Source organism: Vitis vinifera, chromosome 13 (assembly GCF_030704535.1).
Source record: "Vitis vinifera cultivar Pinot Noir 40024 chromosome 13, ASM3070453v1".
NCBI classification, from domain to species: Eukaryota; Viridiplantae; Streptophyta; class Magnoliopsida; order Vitales; family Vitaceae; genus Vitis; species Vitis vinifera.
Window position 1 is genome coordinate 1,873,619 of NC_081817.1, and position 19,179 is coordinate 1,892,797.

Genomic DNA, 19,179 nt, shown 5'->3' on the forward strand with positions numbered 1-19,179 from the left:
TGGAACATTAATTTACCATTGAAAATCAATTTTGGCCATTGGATTGCCATATTACCATTGGAATCACATCTAGGCCATCAGATCACGTTGCATGAAGGAGGGGAAATATCACAAAAAAATGGGCGATTTATCTCTGACATATCTCCCCGAACCGATATATCGCCGATATTTTGGCGATATTTACGGAAATATCTCCCCTCCAATTTTTCTCCACGAAATATCGTGTCGACCCCTCTCGATACACGATATATCGGCGATATATCGCCGATATATCCCGACATTTTCCTCCTTGCCTTTAAGTCATTCACCATTTTCCTTGTTAAAAACTATTTCTTTCATTGTTTTAGAATTTGGATGTTAATGGCTTTCATCATGGAATTTGCCATTTGGCCAAACATCATTGAATTTGTTTTCCTTTAAGCAAATAATAGATCATCTCATCCCTATAAATTAATTCATACTAATGTTTAGGGATGCCCTCAAATTTCAAATATCACTAGAGATTGTTTGTTTAATTAATGATTATTCTTATGTCACTTGGTTATAGCTTTTAAAAGACAAATCTAATGTTAGTTATATTTTCTCTACTACTCATAGGATGATTTGTACCAGGTTTGATGTTCAAACAAAGAGTGTCAAACTTGACAAAGAAAAAGAATACTTTAACTAAATCCTATCCTTTTACCTAGAGAGAGAAAGAAGAAAATACAAGTCATCATGTATAAATATATACTTTACAACAAAATTAGTCACAAAAAAAAAGAAAAAACTTCACCTTCTCAGGGTAACTTGTCCCTTGTTATTTAAGAAAAGTGTACCTAAATCACATTGGGGGAAGTGGTATTAACTGCTACTTAATCAATCGGTCACCTTTGAAAATGTTAGGAAACAAAGTCCCAGTAAATGTTCTCTCTAAATTCTTTCCTGATTTTCATGGGTTTAGTTAGATCTCATCTAAAGCGTTTGAATGCTCAAATTTGTGGTAAACTTGGTCCTTGAGCTCTTAAATGTGTCTTTATTGTTTTTTGACCAACAAAGAAGAGGTACAAATGTTATCACCCTACTTTCAAAAATATTTCATTTCTGTGGATGTGTCACTTTTGCTGAAATCATCCCTTCACTAATCCTCATCTTCAATAAGAGTTATCATTCAATGAAGATGAAGCTAATTTGAACTTACCTAATTTGTCAAATTCATTCTTTATAGCTCCTTCTGTAGTTATTGAATTTACTCCTACAAAGGTTGGCACTTCTGAACTTGAGAATGTGAATGAGAAAAATGGTAGTATTACTATTGTGCCACTACGAGTCTATTCAAGGAGAAGATTGTTGAATTGTGTTTCAATGCAAACCCAAGAATTTGAATTTGTGGTAGGTGCTAAATTAACACTAGACATTCTCCTTTGTCATTGGTGTTTGAAGACCTAAATTTGCCAATAACTCTTTAAAAAAAAGTCAGAAAATGTACCCAACACCTTGTGTCTAGCTTCATATTTCTTGTAGATTATCCTTACAGTACTAAGCCTTCATTACCCAATTAAATATAATTAAAATTGCACCAACCGTCTAAGAGGCACTTAGAACGAGAATCGGAGGAAAGCTATTAAGGAGATGAGTGCTCTTGAAAAAAAAAAAGACATGGGAGATTGTTGAATTACCTAAAGGAAGAAACCAATGGGGTGTAAGTGAGTGTTTATTGTAAAATATAAGACAAATAGAACCTTGGAAAGATATAAAGCTAAATTTGTGGCTAAATAAAAGTTATACTCACACATACGGAGTGGACTATCAAGAAACATTTGCTCTAGTAAATAATATGAATACTATACGAGTATCATTGTCCTTAGCAACTAATCTTGGTTGGTTTTTGCAACAATTTTTTACATTAAGAATGTCTTCCTACATGGTGACCTAGAAGAAGAGGTCTACATGGAAGCACCTCTAGGGTTAATGGATTCAAGGCTAATGAAGTATGCAAAGTGTGAAAGGCATTATATGACCTAAAACAATCTCCTAGAGCATAGTTTGGAAGATTTTCTAAAGTTATGGGAAACTAGAAGTTCCAATAGAGCTAAGAGGATCATACTCTTTTTAGCAAAGCTACATCAAGCACTAGATCAACAACATGTTAGACATTCTTTGTTGGAGGTCACACTTGTGGCAAAGCATTACCAACCCTCTGAAGTCCATTAGCAGTTGTTAGATTTCGAGTGGATAATCACAAAACTCTGCAAGTTTGTCATAACACTTCTACAAACTAGTGTTAAATGATCCCATTTTCTCGCCCTCATCTTTAAAGTTTTTAGCTATCAACAACCCTTTTAACATCATTGTTTTGGAGGTGGTAGTGACTTCTTCCTAAAAAGGCTATAATGTTAACTTCTTTCCATCCTTTTAGAATGAATATGTGTAGGTTTTAGTGTAATAGACCGTATCATTATCATAAAATCTTGGTCTTTCCAATAGTATGTCACAAGCATCCATATGCACAGCATTGCACTAAGCCTCATCATTAATGACACCCTCCATAATGAACTTCATTAAACAATAGTAAGTAACCGACACCTTGTTACCTTTTCGAAACCATGCAATTTTGTAATGTGTTTGGTTCCAATAATGAAATTCATATTAAATGAGAATCTTCGAGGTTAGAATCCTTCCCATTAAACTATGGGTCATACTTATAACAGAGTATAAAAAAGTGGTCAAATCCTTAGAGAATCTCTTAAGTCATTTTCTAATAAGAGCAACATTTCTCAAACTAATTCCCTCTCCCCTCCTAATTGGAACCCCCTTGACTAACCTTTATAATGTGTTTGGTTCGCTAACATTTAAATTTGGGAAATCTATGATGAATATGATATTCTCATTCTGATGTTTGGTTAAGGTTTGAAATTTAATATTTCCCTCAAGTTTTATTCTTGTTATAGTGTTTGGTTGTCTTAGAATATGCTTGAGAATAAATGCAAATTTATATAGCAAATAATATTTATTAAATTAGATTCTTTATAAACAAAAAATGGGAATTTAAAAAAACAAAGGTTGTCCCCTTTCCTTATATTTTCTTTCCCTAACAATGGGAAATTAAAAATAAAAATATGATTAAAAAAAAAAAGAAAGAAAAAAACTAGTCCTTGATGGGAAAGAATCTTCCCCACTTATAAGGAAATCAAAACTTTCATAACTATATGCATCTTAAACATGGTAATCTCATTCTCGGGCATAAGATGCTCATTCCCTAGTCAAGATACCCATGAATCAAACACACTCTCTATCTTTGACATGACCTTCCTCCTATGAGATGATCATGCTTAGCCTATCATATGCAAACTAAAAGAAATCTCTCTAAATTGTCTAAATAGTTACAAAAACTTTAATAGTATTATATAGGATTATGAAACAAACAAGGCTGGATAATGTTGATCCTATTTCCTAAGGACTGGAATGTTTTATGCATAAACACATCCATCTAGATTTGGAATCTTCCTCAAAAACTGGTTCCCAAAGACCTGAACCTTTAGGCCTTAACCTTGTAAATAGATTAATATTTACCAAATGGACGCTCTCATGGAGATTAATCTCAAGCCCAAAGATCAACCTGAAGGCTTAGAGGATCAGCTTAAAGATTGGAGATCTTTGATTCATTACAAGAAGATGTGAAATTGTGATAGTGAAATTATTTTCAAAAAGAAGATGCAAAACCTTATTTCCATCTCTACCAGATTGAAAACCTTAAATAATCTTAGCTTGTCATTGAATAAGGGCATCCACACTAAGTGTAAATAAAAAGGGAAAAAGGGGGTTCCTTTCATCCAGGACCCACAGGAGCCTAAGATCTAACCTTTAGCCTCCCTATTTATGACCTCCACAAAATTGATGGTTGGCGAGCAACAACCTCTAGCTCACCTACTCCACCTGTTTTCTAATCATCTATATATTGAACAATGTGCTAATGCAGCCATAGGACCAACACATATTCCTGCTTTTGGTCTGCCTTGTATATGGATACACTCCCATTTCTGCCACCAGATCCTTGTTTCACCTTTTTACATGGTTTGCCCTATATTTGAGATGAGGGGTTTTGAGTGTCGTATCATGGTCCATTCTAATGGCTTTCAGAATGAGTTCTTCAGTTGAAAAAAGAATTTCTTTGGCATGATTTTCAGATAGTAGCTCCAGAAGTATGGCCAAAACTGACATAAACATCATAGCTTTTTGTGAGCATTGGAAATTGGATTTCCGAGAATGCACGGTGAGCTTATGATCCAACAGTTTCCATAAACCACTTGTGAATACACTAGTACAGTTTTCTATCTCATTCAACTTGATGAAAATAGCAGCAAGTAAATCCAGAGTGTGAAAGATCCATTGTAGCTTCCATAAGTTGTTAGGTTTTCCAAGGTGTTCCCCATCTCAAATTCTTCAGAGAGTAGTAGCATTATGACAGTTCCCTATTTCTTCTTCTTGGTACTTCATTTTAGGTGTTCTTCCTCCTCATCAATGGTTTCTAATGAGGATTTAGGTTGACGACCCCCAATAGGATTCCTTCAGAATATCTTTTTGTATTCTCTAAATTCTCCTTTTAAGTGTTTGTGACAAATTGTCCTCCTCTTATGCTCATGATCATTGTCATTTTGTTTTCTGCTTGTTAATAGTTGTGATATTTTGATCATATGCAGCGCCACTGTGTCCTATTTTCCTCCCAGTCTAGTTATTGAATTACTAAATAGTGAGTTGGATGATGGCTTAATAAATAAGATGTTTATTGATTAAAGTTTGTGAAATTTGGTTCTTTGTTTAACTTTAGTTCTGCCTTGGGAAGTTGGTCATAACTTAGCTGCAACATTAAAAGTTCAATAATATAAAAACTAGCAAGGTTTCTATAGCTTTCTGACTATTAGGTATGCATCAATACCATATTACCTGTCAAACATCAATAAGAAATAAGAAGCAACAAATTGTGTTGGTATCAATTTTTTAACTAACATTAGACTTGGATTTTATGCTGACTTCTGCATGAAAAATGTCATTCAACTTTTCATATAGAAACATCCAGGGGTCTCAACACTTTGAAGCCTGCTTAAATGTAGTGTTCTGTGAGCTTTGTGTTTTGTACGACATATACATACATACATACATACATACATACATACATATAGATAGATAGATAGATATAGATATATATATATATATATATTGTGTAGAGTTTAATGACTGGAAACTCAATAAAGGGTAGAACATAATAATGAAAGAGAGAACCAGATAGAGGGCAAGAAGGGAGAAAGTTGTATTAAGATTTTGGTCACATGCAATGAAGAGCAACAACTGAAATATTGAATGGTATGGTTATATTTGAAGGCACTGCAAGGGCATAAAGAAGGGTAACAAGCAAATAACTCAAGGTGGTGACGAAAAGGCACAATAGCCAATGATTTTGCGGACGGTATAGCTTTAGATATAGTAGAATAACTAAAAACATTTCTTAAGCCAACTCCAGATAGTTAATAAGAATCTTATCTGAAGTATGCTCTTCCAAATGTATATATGTATTTATGTGTGAGTGCATTTAGCATGTATTTATCTAGGCACATAAATTGTGAATGTGTGTGTACTGTTGGCAATTTGCAAAAGATTGATCATCTAACGTTGTAATTGATAAAGGTTTAATCTAATAGAGAGCTCATTCCTTGCAATACGATGTTGGGTCTCAGAACAGGCCAATTAACTTTTTGTATGCACAATTATGCCTTCGTTTGCAGAGTTCTTGGACTAAAATGGCAGTAGAAGTTGACAGCCCCAAACCAATGCAACCATGGGACCAATCGGCTGATCCTCCAGATAGCACTTGTGCACAGGTTACCCAATCATGGCCTGAAGCATTTGGCAACTACCAGGTGCCCATGACTTCCTCCAAGGATTACCAAGAACAAGATGATGAACTTGGTATGCATGGCTCTATTTGCAGCAACTGTGATTAAACTTCACTGTTGTCTGATGTCTTTCCATATTTCTTTTGGTTAAAACTATGCTACATTTTATTCTCTAGATAATGTTGAAATGGGCAAAGACTTGAAGATAGGAGTACCTAGAAACTCAAATTTACAGCTTCAAGATGATGTAGTAGGCGCTAATAAGGATAAATTTCATGAATTGACCTTGAAGAAAGATGATGAAAAATTAGAGAACAGACAAATGGACCTCAACAGTAACAAGCCAAATGATGAATTGGATAAAGAAGCTGTCGATCTGATGAGTGTCATTGCCAACAATACCAATCCTCAGAAAAAAAGTATGGGCTTCAAAACTCCAAGTGGCCTCTCTGAGGTCCCTGAAACTAAAGATAAGGCCATGTACGACAAAAAGGAAATACCTTCCCTTGAGCTCAGTTTGAAGAGGCTGAGAGATACTGGAGGTACTGATACCAATCCCCATGACCAAATCATTTGGAGACATTCCGACCTTTCAGCCTTTTCAAGGTATGGAGGAGACTTCAACACCTAAAATAATCTAATTTGTGACTAGTAACCAAAACTCAAATCTGAACCTTTATATGTTTTTTGTTATGGGCAGGTATAATTCTGCTTCAACTGCTATTCAAGCTTCAACTGGCAATGTAGGTAGCTGTTCTCCACTTGATAACAGCTCAGAAGCAGCAAAGACAGAATCCATGCAAAATTTCCAATCTAATTCGAATGGCACTCCTCCCAACCAGAGTTCCAATGGCAGTAGCAACAACAACATGGGCTCTACTACTGATGATTTTTACACCAAGCCAGCAGCATTCGATGATAAACCAGATTCCAAATCTGCAGTCAAACATCTCCAGCACTCTGCTTTCCAACCAGTACAGAATACAATTTTGGCCGATTTTGCAAATGCCAATACAATTTTGGCCCACCCAAGTGCCATGCCCCCACAGGTCCAAATCCAGAACCACCATTACTATTACCACCACCATGTCCATAATATATCACAGCAACAGATACGCATCCATGATGATTTGGCTTTGACCAACATGGCAAAATCTGCTCCACAGTGTGGGTCATCCAATGTGTTGAATGCGCCTGTTGAAGGTTATGCCTGTAATCACAGTTTGAATGGGAGTGCATCAGGAAGTAACCATGGTAGCAACGGCCAAAATGGGAGTACCACTGCTGTAAATGCCCAAGGAACAAATATGGAAAGTGATGATGGAATAGCTGGAAAAGGTGGAGCAGGTGGAGGAAGTGGGAGTGGAAGTGGAAGCAGGAGCGGAGTAGATCAAAACCAATATGCACAAAGAGAGGCTGCATTAAACAAATTCCGCCAGAAAAGGAAAGAACGATGCTTTGAGAAAAAGGTAAGTGTAACTTCTATTTCATTTTGATGCTTTTCATCCTATAGGGCAGCAAGATAGCTGAAGATACACTGAATCTTTCCTCGGACTCTATAACCTGTGAACGTATTAGGATTCAATGGAACCCTGTGCATTGCACATGCACATGCACATTCGTGCACAACTACCCAACAGGTAAAAATACCATCCACGGTGGATTTTATGTATGGAAGAAAATTTCCTTTATCTTCCATCACTAGAAAGGGCCATTTGTGCATTCCCTTGGTGTATTCTTTAGTCTGCTTAGTCAGTCGTAAAACTCAAGGTAATATTGCTTTGTTGTTTACAAGCAGATGAATTTGAGTCTGGAGAACTGAAAATTCTTCCCTGCATAATGTTTTTCAGGTACGATACCAAAGCAGGAAGAGACTGGCCGAACAGAGACCACGCATTCGAGGACAATTTGTTCGTAGGGTATTCCATGATATTAACAGCGAGGATGCAGACAGCTAACTGAAGTTCCATACATGAGATTAGCCCTAGCTGTACAGGGAGGAAGCATTTACTTAAAAGGAAGTGGGAAATTTGGGTGAAGTGAACGAAAAAAAAGGTGGAAACTATGGTGATTGCAGACTTTAATTGATAATAGAGACCTCGTCTTGGACTGTAATTTTAAAAGGGTGTGTGGATTTTTATGCCGCCTACTACTATGAAAATTATCAACTGTGACTTCTGCTGATTTTCCTGGAAATTAAGGAATGAGCAATGAACAGTCATTCCAACTGAAGAAAATGGTTACTCTCCTTTCAATGGTGTGGTATGTTTCCCTGGAAAGAAATAAATTCCCTGATACTTTCCTCATTGATGCCCTCCCAAATCGCATCCTGCCGGCTGGCTTGAATGCCATTTGCCGCAAGAGAAGAGTCATATTTAATGTTGCAGGCCAAATTCCAATTGCCAATTATAAGATTATAAAAGAAATCAAAGTTCACACACACATAATATATGAATATATATATATATATAGAGAGAGAGAGAGAGAGAGAGAGAGAGAGAGAGAATTAACTCAGATAGAGAAGCTTTCTTGAGAGAGAGAGAGAGAGAGAGACTAACCACAGATAGAGAAGCCCTTTTTGGAGTATCTGATTGCCCAGAAGCTCAAGGATATGGAGTAAAAGAGAGAGAAGAGAGAAAAAAATGGAGGAAATATGGACTATGGAGACTGGTGAGAGATGAGATCAAGCATGGAGGCCAACACACCTCGTATGGTCCCAATGATTTTGAGCCACATCACTTTGTATTTTTGACCATGGTGGGAAATAATTAGGGAAAAGTTTCCAATAAAAGAGGCGGTGTGGAGCACTTTGTAGCTGTTGGTCTCATGCATTGTCCCGAAAAGGTCTGCTAAAGAAAACAGTTTTTCTTTGTCTGTATTATAAACCCTTCACATGATTGGTTGAGATTTTTCCTATGTGTACTGAGACTAAAATCATACCCTCTGGCCAACCTCCTTCCAATTCCTCTTCTTCCAAGGCAGTTTGGGCAGGTTCTTCTACTCTGGTTCATGATTTCTCTTGGTTTTATGGTTAACCCTGGATGACATACCGATGGGTGGATCATAAGTTCAAAACACCGCCAAAAGAGAGAGCACAAACCCAAAGGAAGAGAAAACAAAAAAATACCCAATAACATACTCACAGAATGACCAAAGGCGTTTCAGATATCCAATTGAAGTGGAATGCTTCAATGCTTTAACTTCAAGATAGGTTTGGGTTACAACAAAAGTGTAATCAATGGTATCAACACTAAATATGCTTGGATTCCATTTTTTGCTCATTATTTTGTATCTTATTTTCATCTTTTATATTCGATCTCATTCTTGTATACCTTGGTTCCATTATTTTTCCTTTCATCGGATACCCTAGATTTTTTTTTTCTCAAATTTTCCATATTGGAGATTTGAAAGTAGTAGCTAGGTACCTCACCTCTTCAATGCCTTAGTTTTCTTCTTTTGAGATCAACATTGAGATCCTTGGATTTATTCATTCATGGCATAAAGTCAAAAGGAATCTTTTTTGTCCTGGAAAAGAAGCAACCAAATTACATCCACCTTAAAATATAGAAATAGAGATCAACATATTTGATATGTAACTTGGCCCCAATAGATGGTAAAGAACGAAAATTCAAAACCCTAAGATATTAATGAGGATCAATAAATTCCAAGGAAAATATAGGAGTAGGTGACCGGAGAAGAACCCCTTAAGAATTCCAAACATGAGTCAGAAACACAAACGGCAACGATGTTTGCAATGTTCTTTACCTCAAATAACCAATGACCTATATAATACTGGTAGGTAGCATGAAAACCCTGTACCAAAAACAGAGTCCCTGAGGGCTGTTTAGGAGGAACAAATATGCATCCATGGAATTGGGGTAATGTCTTCTCTTTCAGGAAAAGAAAGAGGAACACAAAAAACCAAGAGGGAAATTCCATCTTCTCTTTGTATTGTTTCTATCAGTACAGGGCACTCCTTGGCAGAGGGAGCTTTGCAGAACATGGATAACCAGAAGGATCAAAAGAAGAACCGCATCCCTTCTTTTACTTTTGTATGTTCCCATTAGTACAGGACATTCCAAATCCAAGAGAGAGCTTTCTCCAAATAAAATGGATAAAACAGCCTATTTGCAGAGCCGTGGTAACCAAAAAGCTTTTTCCACCTCCAGAGTTGGGAACTATCAACTATGTCGCCACAAATGGAAACCCCAATTAACATCTTCTATTCTACACTTACATTTTCTTAGAATATAAAGCCATATCTCTTCAAGTCCGAGTCCCTGGATAAAAGCATTCAACACTATTTTCCTTAACCTTGAAATGGAAATTATGTGTCCTGTTCCTCGAGTTCCCCTGCCCCTCACAAATTCCCTTGTTCAGAACAGTCAACTGCAGCAAAGGAAAAAAATTGAGAAAAATAAAAAATAAAGGGATCATAAAACACGCATAACATCAACTTGAAAAACAAATTGTTTTTCCATTCAAAATCACTTAGGTGGTGTTTGTTTTTTTACTTAATTCTAAATGGAACCTTAATACTTAATAGTATTAAATATTAGGTTGTTTGTTTTTGTAGTATTTTATTTCTATTAAGTATTAAAAAGTAAAAAAAACCATTGTGTTATTTTTTCTATTTAGAAAAAGCCACATATTTTAGCTTTTTCTATTTAGTAAAAAGTTTATAATAAGTCATGAAAAAGTAAAAAAACAAACAACCTAAATTCTAAAACTAAATGGTTTTCAGCAAAAAGCCAAAAAAACAAACACCACCTTAGTCATAGAAATATTTAATTCATATTAACAGCATTCCCTTTTTAAATGTTGGTCAACTGAATACAAGAAAACTAGATTAGAGCATATTGGCCACATTGTCAACAACAAATTATTGCAATGGGGAGGGGCTCATGCTCAAGAAATCTTAAAATATAGTTTGCATTAAAATGCACTTTGAAATAAATAAAAAAACATATATTTTATTAATTAAAAATAATTATTAAGAAGATATTTTTAATCTTCTTTACACCAATTTCATATATGATTGTTAATATTTACATAAATAAAATAAAATAAATATAAAATATTGTTCAATATTTTACCTTTCATGTGCTAGAGCCTCATGCATTTGATATTATTTAATACATGAATATCATCAATTTATTAAAAAAATTTACTATTAAACCAAGTCAATTAAAATATGTAATAAATGTATTAACCTACACTATAATATATAAAAAAAATTATTTAAAATTTTGATGATTAAATATGGTATTATCTCAATTAATAATAATTAAAATAATTCATTATATTAGTAATATTATGCCATTATTTTAAATTTTTTAGAAAATATGTTATTGTTTTTAATTTGCTATTATGTCAAATTAATATACAAGTTATCATAATTAAATATGTAATTATGTTAATCTCTTAAAAGCATTTTTGTCCAATTTTTCATTCCAAAGGAAACAAAATGGTATTCCTTAGGTAGCTTCAAGGAAACCTATTCTCCAAAATGGAGAATGTGATTCCTGAAAATTAGGTGGATCCCACATTTTTTCAGATTCCAAGTTTTAGTAAACACCATGGAAAGAGACGAAATGACTCCCTTTTATTTGATTCCTCAGGAATCAAGTAAACATGCCATAAGTGCACAAAGAATAGACAAAAACAAAGAGCTATAACTCAAGGTGGAATAGAATCTTCCATGCAGGAATTTATTGTGGGGCACCTTGCTTCAACAACTAATCGACTGCCTGTTCGGCTACATTAGCAGTACCAAGTGTAAGAGCAACCCATGAATCTGGCAACATCAATAATTTTGCACAAACACATATCAGACTCTCAGGGATCATGCTTCTCCTGTGACAATAGATTATAGTAAGCCAAAACTCTTCAGTCCTTCCACCATGAGTTTGGTAAAACTCTAGGATTGTCTAAAGCATATCTTCCAATGAAGCAATGATTCCTCCAAGGCCAAACCCATCCCGACAAACATGGCAAAGGTTCCAACCACTCTGCCTCAATTATCCAAAGCTCTCTACCATACACTAACTCTCTCAGGTTTCTCAAAGAGTAACCACAGATATTTAGCTTAAGAGAACCTATTGGTTGGGATCTCCACTTTTTGTGCACCTCCACAATTTTCCAACCAGTAGCACAATAAAGACTCAAAGCTCACATGATCACAGTCAACAGAGTGCCTGAGGAATCAGACAATGCCCAAAAAGTAGAGAAAAAGTATGCTATGTCCCACAAAGACTTCCAAAGTCCACCACCTGTCTCTCGTGATACCTAAATTCCTCCAAAGCCACATTCAAGACCAAAGTGCATTGCCACCTGCTAGAAAATCCTATTCGGGAATATGTCCTCCTAGGAGATCCCAAACAATCCCAACAAACCTGAATAACCTATGCAACAATGTTAAGACAACAGGTAATGTAGGAAAAGATGATCGACTGTATTGCTGCAGCCCAAACAAAACACGTCACTCGAGACTGAGGGCTTTAAAAATTCTCCTCAACTGCAACAGGAAGCTAGTATTGACCTTTCTTTTTGGCCTCAAGCCATGCAAAAGCCCTAACTTTAAGTGGAGCTTTTGTATTTCCAAATGAAATTGTCCAAGAAGAAGGTTTAAAAGATCTCATACACAGGACTAGAAAGAAAGAGTGTGGGAAGGGAAATCCTGAAGAGGTCAAGGACCATACTGTCAGACTAAGGAAGGAAAGCAATATATAAACATGAAGTAAAGAGAGTAAAAAACATATGAGCATGTCAATGTTTTCTTCAAATAATTTATTGTGAAGTTCGAAGACAATGGATGAAGGAAGAATGGTCCAAGATAGAGGAAATAGAAATATCTCTACATCCCAAGATGAGTAAAGGTGAGGAAATTGATCACCCCACCATGTATCTTCTTGGAAAGAATCTTTAAATCATCAGCAAAAGAAAAACAGATAAACTCTGAGAATTCAAGGAAACCTTGTGCAACAGCTCGACATGGGCAACAGTGAGACCACCTAACCACTACATTGGCATCCCATCCATTAGAAGTGTGACCATAAATGCTCCTAATAAGTCCATGCCAGGAAGCATTGCTCTCTCTAGAAAACTTGAACACCTGCTTCTCTAGAAAGGCTCTATTACCCAGAAATCTTCTCAAAACCCCAACCCCTTTTGACTTTTCAATCAACAAACCATGACATTACTATCAGATAAGAGATATGATTCAGAAATACCAATTAATCAAGTTATAAAGAATTACCAATTCCCACAGCAATCCACAGATCTAGAAACAACTCCATGTAACAAAGCCTTAATTCCAAGTAATTGAGATCAGAACATCCAGCTCTATCGAGGGTCATATCCTTCATTAGATCAAAGGTTGCTTTTCATCGCCTCTACAACACAATTCCTTCCTGCTTCATCTTCATCTTTACAATGCCCCTAACCTTTTTTTTTTTTCCTTTTTCTTTTTTCTCTTTTTATGATCAGACAATGCCCCTAATTTGGATCAAATCGCTTTCACCTTCAGGCACATAAATGTAGAATAACTTTCCTAATCTCATCTTCTAGTGTTACAACCAACTTCAAACAAAATTCATTTTTATTTCTAGCTTTTCTTTCCAATAGAAACAACTTCATTGCATCAAAACCTAAAAGTACAAAAAGGAATCGGTTATCCTTCCTACAAAGACAATACACATCACGAAAAGGCTGCCAAAATCGTCCCAAACCTAACAATAATAATACAACAATCAAAATACCCAAGTAGGTAAAGACTCCCTCTACAAAATCCTTTAGACTAAAACATCTTGCCCAGCCAATGAAACATCTATGTGGTTCCCTGAGTATGGAGCAACCAAAAAGAAGCATCCAACATAGTTGACAAATCAAGGATCTTGCATAACATGGAATCCAATTTCCAAGGCCCCCTTGTTCTTTGGGAAGCCCAAGAAATAACTGTGGCAAAATCAACCCCCATTGTAAAAGTAGTAAGGCCCAAAACTCTGCCTGGATCAAGCCTTCTACAACTGCTAGTACATCCATGTTTATAGCCAGAGGATGCCCATTGTGCTTCAAAAAGCTGCAGCATTCCTCTCAACCAAAGTACCCACCATTAAGTGAGAATGACAATATGCCCTAACACCCTATTTCATTTTTATTTTACTTGAAAAAGTACTCATCCAACTCAACAACCTAGTCCAGCCATGCTCCTCCTTGACAATGTTGTTTGCTGATGTCATCAAATTTAACAACAAAGAACCTCTAGCCTTATAGACATCCTTCAAAATTGTCCCTTCTGGGTATGGGCAACATCCTTGTTTTTTGATCAGAAACGAAGATATATCGATATTACTAAAAGTTCAAGAGAAGGATGAGAGGTTCTTCTCACAAAATACGAAACCTAATCAAAGTGAGACTAGACTCCTCTACTATACAAGGGTAACTATACACATAGGCATACACAAAATATCTCAGAAGCTGGAATGAACTCCTCTCAATGTTATCCACCCTTTTTAAATTACAAACCGAAAAGCCAATTGAGTTGAATAGCATTAATTGGAACTCCACTAAAAGCGAAGGTGCAAGAAGCCCAAAGGGGGGAATAGAAGTGAAGTAGATCCCATAACATCCATTCCATTCTCCACTTTTCCTCAAAAATCCTAACATTTCTCTCTTGTCACCCTATCCAAAGTATAGTGACACAAGTGATTTGCCAAAAAGTCTTGCTTCTAATTGAATTTCTTAGCCCTTTAAATGAGATAATCATCATATCTCCAATATTCCTAGGCCGAGCCCAATCCATATTGGTTAAAATGAAGAGCTTATGCCAAAGACTCAATGTTATTGGGCAACATCTTTTTCAATCTCTCTTCTACACCTTCATGGAAAATAATCCCAAGCCAAAGTAGGGAAGCTAGGTAACCAGCAATAAAACTTTAGTCACTTCTTTATGGACAGGTTGAAATTAATACTAAAAAGGTTTCCTCAAATCAAAAATGTTAACATCATTGCACAATTCACAAAAATAGAACAAGTGACACTCAATTTATCAAGTGTTAACAAGCAAATTGATGGAATTTCATTTAATAGGGGCTTTGTTCTTAGTTAAACCAGTAGAATCAGATAAACAATGCTAATGATGGCTCATTGCAAATCAAGTCCTACAACCACTGTTACCAGTATAATAATTTTAACAATACTAATAATGACTCACTCAAAATCAAGTCCAACAGCAACACAGTGATACCTGTCCATGCACATCAGTTGCCAAACCAGTGGAGAGAGGTTCTGCCTTTATCAGAATGTCTGCAAGGTACTCCATCTGTAAAAGAAGTGCAGGTCGTTCCATGCTTGAATAGATATCCCCATGATTAACTGTAACTAATAAACAGCCCTGTGAGAGGAACAAAGTGAACACACAGTAAGAAAGTACAGATTCAACAATAGCATAACACACAGAAGAGAGTAGACAAATGATCTAAGAGTTGCTATTGTCTTACAAATTCCAATGTTAAAGTGTGGCAGTAATGCAGAAAATCCAAGACATGATTTGTAGAACCATTAGCGGCCACCTCCATAAGAGAGATATCATCTATCATTATGGTAATGCTCTTTCGGTTCTCTTCATGTAAGGCTATAATCACCTTTTGTATTTCCCTATACAATGAAGGAAGTCCACCGCTGGTTTTTCCTTCATCTCCATCTAGTCATGAATCAAGTCAAATGAGACTTCTTGTCATGAACTCAATTCAATCAAAATTCACATCAAATTAGTTTTCTCTATTTATAAACAAAAAAGAAATTAAACAACTGCATCAAATCACACAGTTTTGAAAGACCCCCATACTATATATGACTTGGCTGAAACCATGTTGAGAAAGAAAATGAAGCATATTGCTCAAGTAAAAAACCAAGTGCAGAGTAAGTCCAAGGGAAGCAGAACCATTGAAAGGCATAAATTCCAAAGATTCGTTTTTTTTTTTTCTTTTTCACTCGGCAAAGATAGAATATATTAAAAGTGCCTAACAAAAGGGCACAAAAAGATAGACATGTTATTACGAATCAAAAAAAAGGTAGACATGTTGTGTACAAATGGCCAAATGGCCAAAAAATGCTAAGGGTCCAAAGATAATAATTCTACAAATAATTATGACTTTAATTCTACAAATAATTGGACATATAATCTACAAATAATTCACATTATTTTGACTTTAATTATATTAGTGGATACCTAAAGATTGCAACTATTGAATCCTGTTGATGACAAAAAGAATATAGAATATTTAGCATTAACCATGTCACTTGATTTTCTCACCTGGACATTCCAGTGTAAGCAGGTTAAAGAAAACAAATCTCTTATTGTCCTTTGGCGTGACTAAGTTGCAACCCTGTTACAACAACAAAACTAAATTTGTGAATGCCACTTATGACCACACTTCAAAAAATACTAACTAGAAATACATGCCCTCTGAAAAATATCTAACCACTCGGAAGATAATCCCCAAACAATGTAAATCAATCTATGAGAAGAGGAGAGAGAGAGAGATGTGAACCATTTTATAACCAAACTTCATAAAATAATTAACTGGAAAAATACATGTCATCGGACAAACATCTAACTGCAAGGAAGTTTGTACAAGGACTGCCACCAAACAAACTAAACCAAGCTACAAGAAGAGAGGGAGGAGTGTGGGGGGATGTGGGTCTCAAAATTCATTATGTTTCTCCTTTCTCATTCACTATACTCTTTCAGAAATGGAACCAAGCAGAAATTTTCTCGTCACAAGTCTTGTAATATACATGATATGCATACAAACAAAACCTTTCATCAAGGAATCCCTATTTGATTCATTCACAATACATCTCACTATACACACTGAAATTTATAAAGGTTTAAAAAAATGAATAACTTTGTAATTCCCTCTCATCCTTTAATTGAAAAGGCTAAATCATATAATAAAATGAGTATGATTCATCCACAACAACAAAGATAGCTCAGCCACTAGAGCAGGTAACTGAAAATTCTCATGCCACTAGTACAAATGTGGTTCATGGCACATGATGTATCTATTCTACAAATTAATTGATTTTTGGGAGGGAAGGGATGGGGTTGTGGGAGAAAGAGGGAGAGAGAGTATCCATAGAAGTACAATTAATGAGTGAAAGAATATTACATTTCAGCTTTTAAAGTTCATCACGGAATAGCTAAAACAATAGATTGATTTGTAGAGTGATCATTATTAAATCCAAGTTAAATCAAGTAATGAGTGGAAAACAACTTTCAGTACAAATGATCATTCGTATGAGTGGTTGGTGATTCCTTTTGGCTTATCTAATGCCCCTAGGCCCCTAATATGTTCATCGGTAAGATGACAGCATGATGCAAGTATTAAACTGCTTATTGGTAAGTGCATAGTTTATTTTGATGATATTTTCATATATAGTCACAACTTAGATGACCACTTTGTAGCGGACAAATTGGTGTCTTTGAGTTATGTGATTTCTTCTACAGGTAGTATGGTGGACAAGGATAAGGTGAGGGCAATCCTTGAGTGGCCTACACCTACTCTAGCGACTGGTATAAGGAGTTTTCATGGCCTGGCAACTATTTATTGGCTTGGCAACTAATTCTGATTCTTTTCTTCATCATTTTATGAGATCAGAACTGAGGCTTTTTTTTCACGCAATTAAATTAAGCTCCATCATGTCTGTACTCGGCAACGGTATAAATAAATCGCTCTAACACTACTCCACTCCATTTTTCATCAGGACCATCTAGAGCACCAAAATGATCCTTGAATTACGGAATCCTCGTGAAACCCAGATCTTCCTAATGCCAATTTTCCGACTCAGAAAATAAAGGTCGAAAATATTGGTTCTCAATAAAAATTCACGATCTTCTTAGCATTACTCAAACTCACAATTCAATACCAAATTCACCCAAAACACAATTATCATAAAAAGAGCTCAAACTTTTGCTTGAAACAAAAAGGAATAACTTACCAATTTTCGTAAGATGCGATCGTAGTGGGAAAATGGTTGAGAAAAAGCCAAGAAAATCACAGCAGAAGTAGAAGAAGTGTGAAGAGCGAGAGAGCGCTTGAGGACGTGATGAAGAACGAATGCGCCATTGGTTTCGACGCAGTCCTCGATCACGATCACTCTTGGCTGCGTCCAATCCAGAGCTAGGGCTTCGTCCAACAGCGTTGAGGAACGATGATGATCCATACCTAGGGTTTTGACGATGCCTATGGTTTATGATTTTTGAATTCTGGGTTTAGGGAGGTTCATCCTTGGCATGATATTGAGGCATCACGTGTCGCGCACGCGATTGTAAAAATGCTACCTGACGTGTCATGTGTGTATATATATATATATATATATATAATAATGGATTTGTTCTTATTTGTGATATTAAAATTACATATTTGTGACCAAATTATGCAATTTCTTTTATTTCAATAAAACATATGACTCAAAAATCGTGTCAAAATAGGCTTACGACTAATAATATATAAATAATTTATAATTTTCAAATAAGATTAAAAAATTCGACATATTATGTGTTTAAATTCTAATAATTTAAAATTTCATTTAGTAAGATATCATATCTTTTGATCTAACCTTAAACTTTTAAGAAAATAAAAATCCGACTATACTTGAAATTATAACTATTTTCTAAAACAAAGAAATATGAAAAAATGCTTTGAAATTTTTTGCATGATTACATAAATATATAATATTTTTATGGATAATAGGTCGATAAAACTATTTTTATATTTTATTTTTTAAACATAAGTTTGTTCCCTAAAACAATTGAAAATTGTTTTCAAAAATCATTTTCAAAAAATATTTTTATAATTGTTCTTAAAAACATTGCCAAAATATCATCAAAATAAAATTATAACTAATAATGAAAGAAAAATTGTTGTTTAAATATAACAACAAATATTATTCACATTAGGACTTTCAAAATAACAAGGTATTTTGATAATTCAATATAAATTATTTACTTGATTAATTAATTTTAATTAAGATCAATCATTGTATAATTATTTTATCGTTGTTTTTTGAAAATCGATAGTTCTAAAGCTTAATTTTGATGTTTAGTAATATTAATAATCGTAGTTATGATTTTTTATCTAACAACTAAGGTAAATGTAGATAATTTTGATCGACTTGAAAACGTTTTCAAAACTATTCTTAAAATTCAAAATTTTATTTAAAAACTAAAACATAAAAATAGTATTTTCTACTTTCAATGCAAAATTTTCTAAATATTCTTAATAATTTCAACTATTACTCCATA

At 35.0% G+C, this 19,179-nt stretch overlaps 2 protein-coding genes across 7 annotated transcripts in view; one reads left to right on the forward strand and one right to left on the reverse strand.

Annotated features, from left to right (window-relative positions):
* The window catches only part of LOC100256937 (two-component response regulator-like PRR37), a 33,266-nt gene extending 25,141 nt beyond the window's left edge, over positions 1-8,125 (forward strand). For all 6 annotated transcript variants that reach the window (XM_010659854.3, XM_010659853.3, XM_059742227.1 and 3 more), the window contains exons 6-9: positions 5,760-5,943; positions 6,047-6,476; positions 6,571-7,339; positions 7,721-8,125. In XM_010659854.3, coding sequence (XP_010658156.1) covers positions 5,760-5,943; positions 6,047-6,476; positions 6,571-7,339; positions 7,721-7,828 — 1,491 coding nt within the window. In that variant the 3' untranslated portion in view covers positions 7,829-8,125. The remainder of the gene's footprint in view (positions 1-5,759; positions 5,944-6,046; positions 6,477-6,570; positions 7,340-7,720) is intronic.
* Positions 8,126-9,497: 1,372 nt separating this feature from the next.
* On the reverse strand, positions 9,498-18,218 carry LOC100260403 (elongator complex protein 6). The gene is made up of 5 exons (XM_002281357.4): positions 17,874-18,218; positions 16,186-16,258; positions 15,371-15,573; positions 15,118-15,264; positions 9,498-10,259 (listed from the first exon to the last, which is right to left on the reverse strand). Exons 1-5 carry the CDS (start codon positions 18,096-18,098, stop codon positions 10,137-10,139), a joined length of 771 nt encoding a protein of 256 aa, XP_002281393.1. The 5' UTR covers positions 18,099-18,218; the 3' UTR covers positions 9,498-10,136.
* Positions 18,219-19,179: the final 961 nt, after the last annotated feature.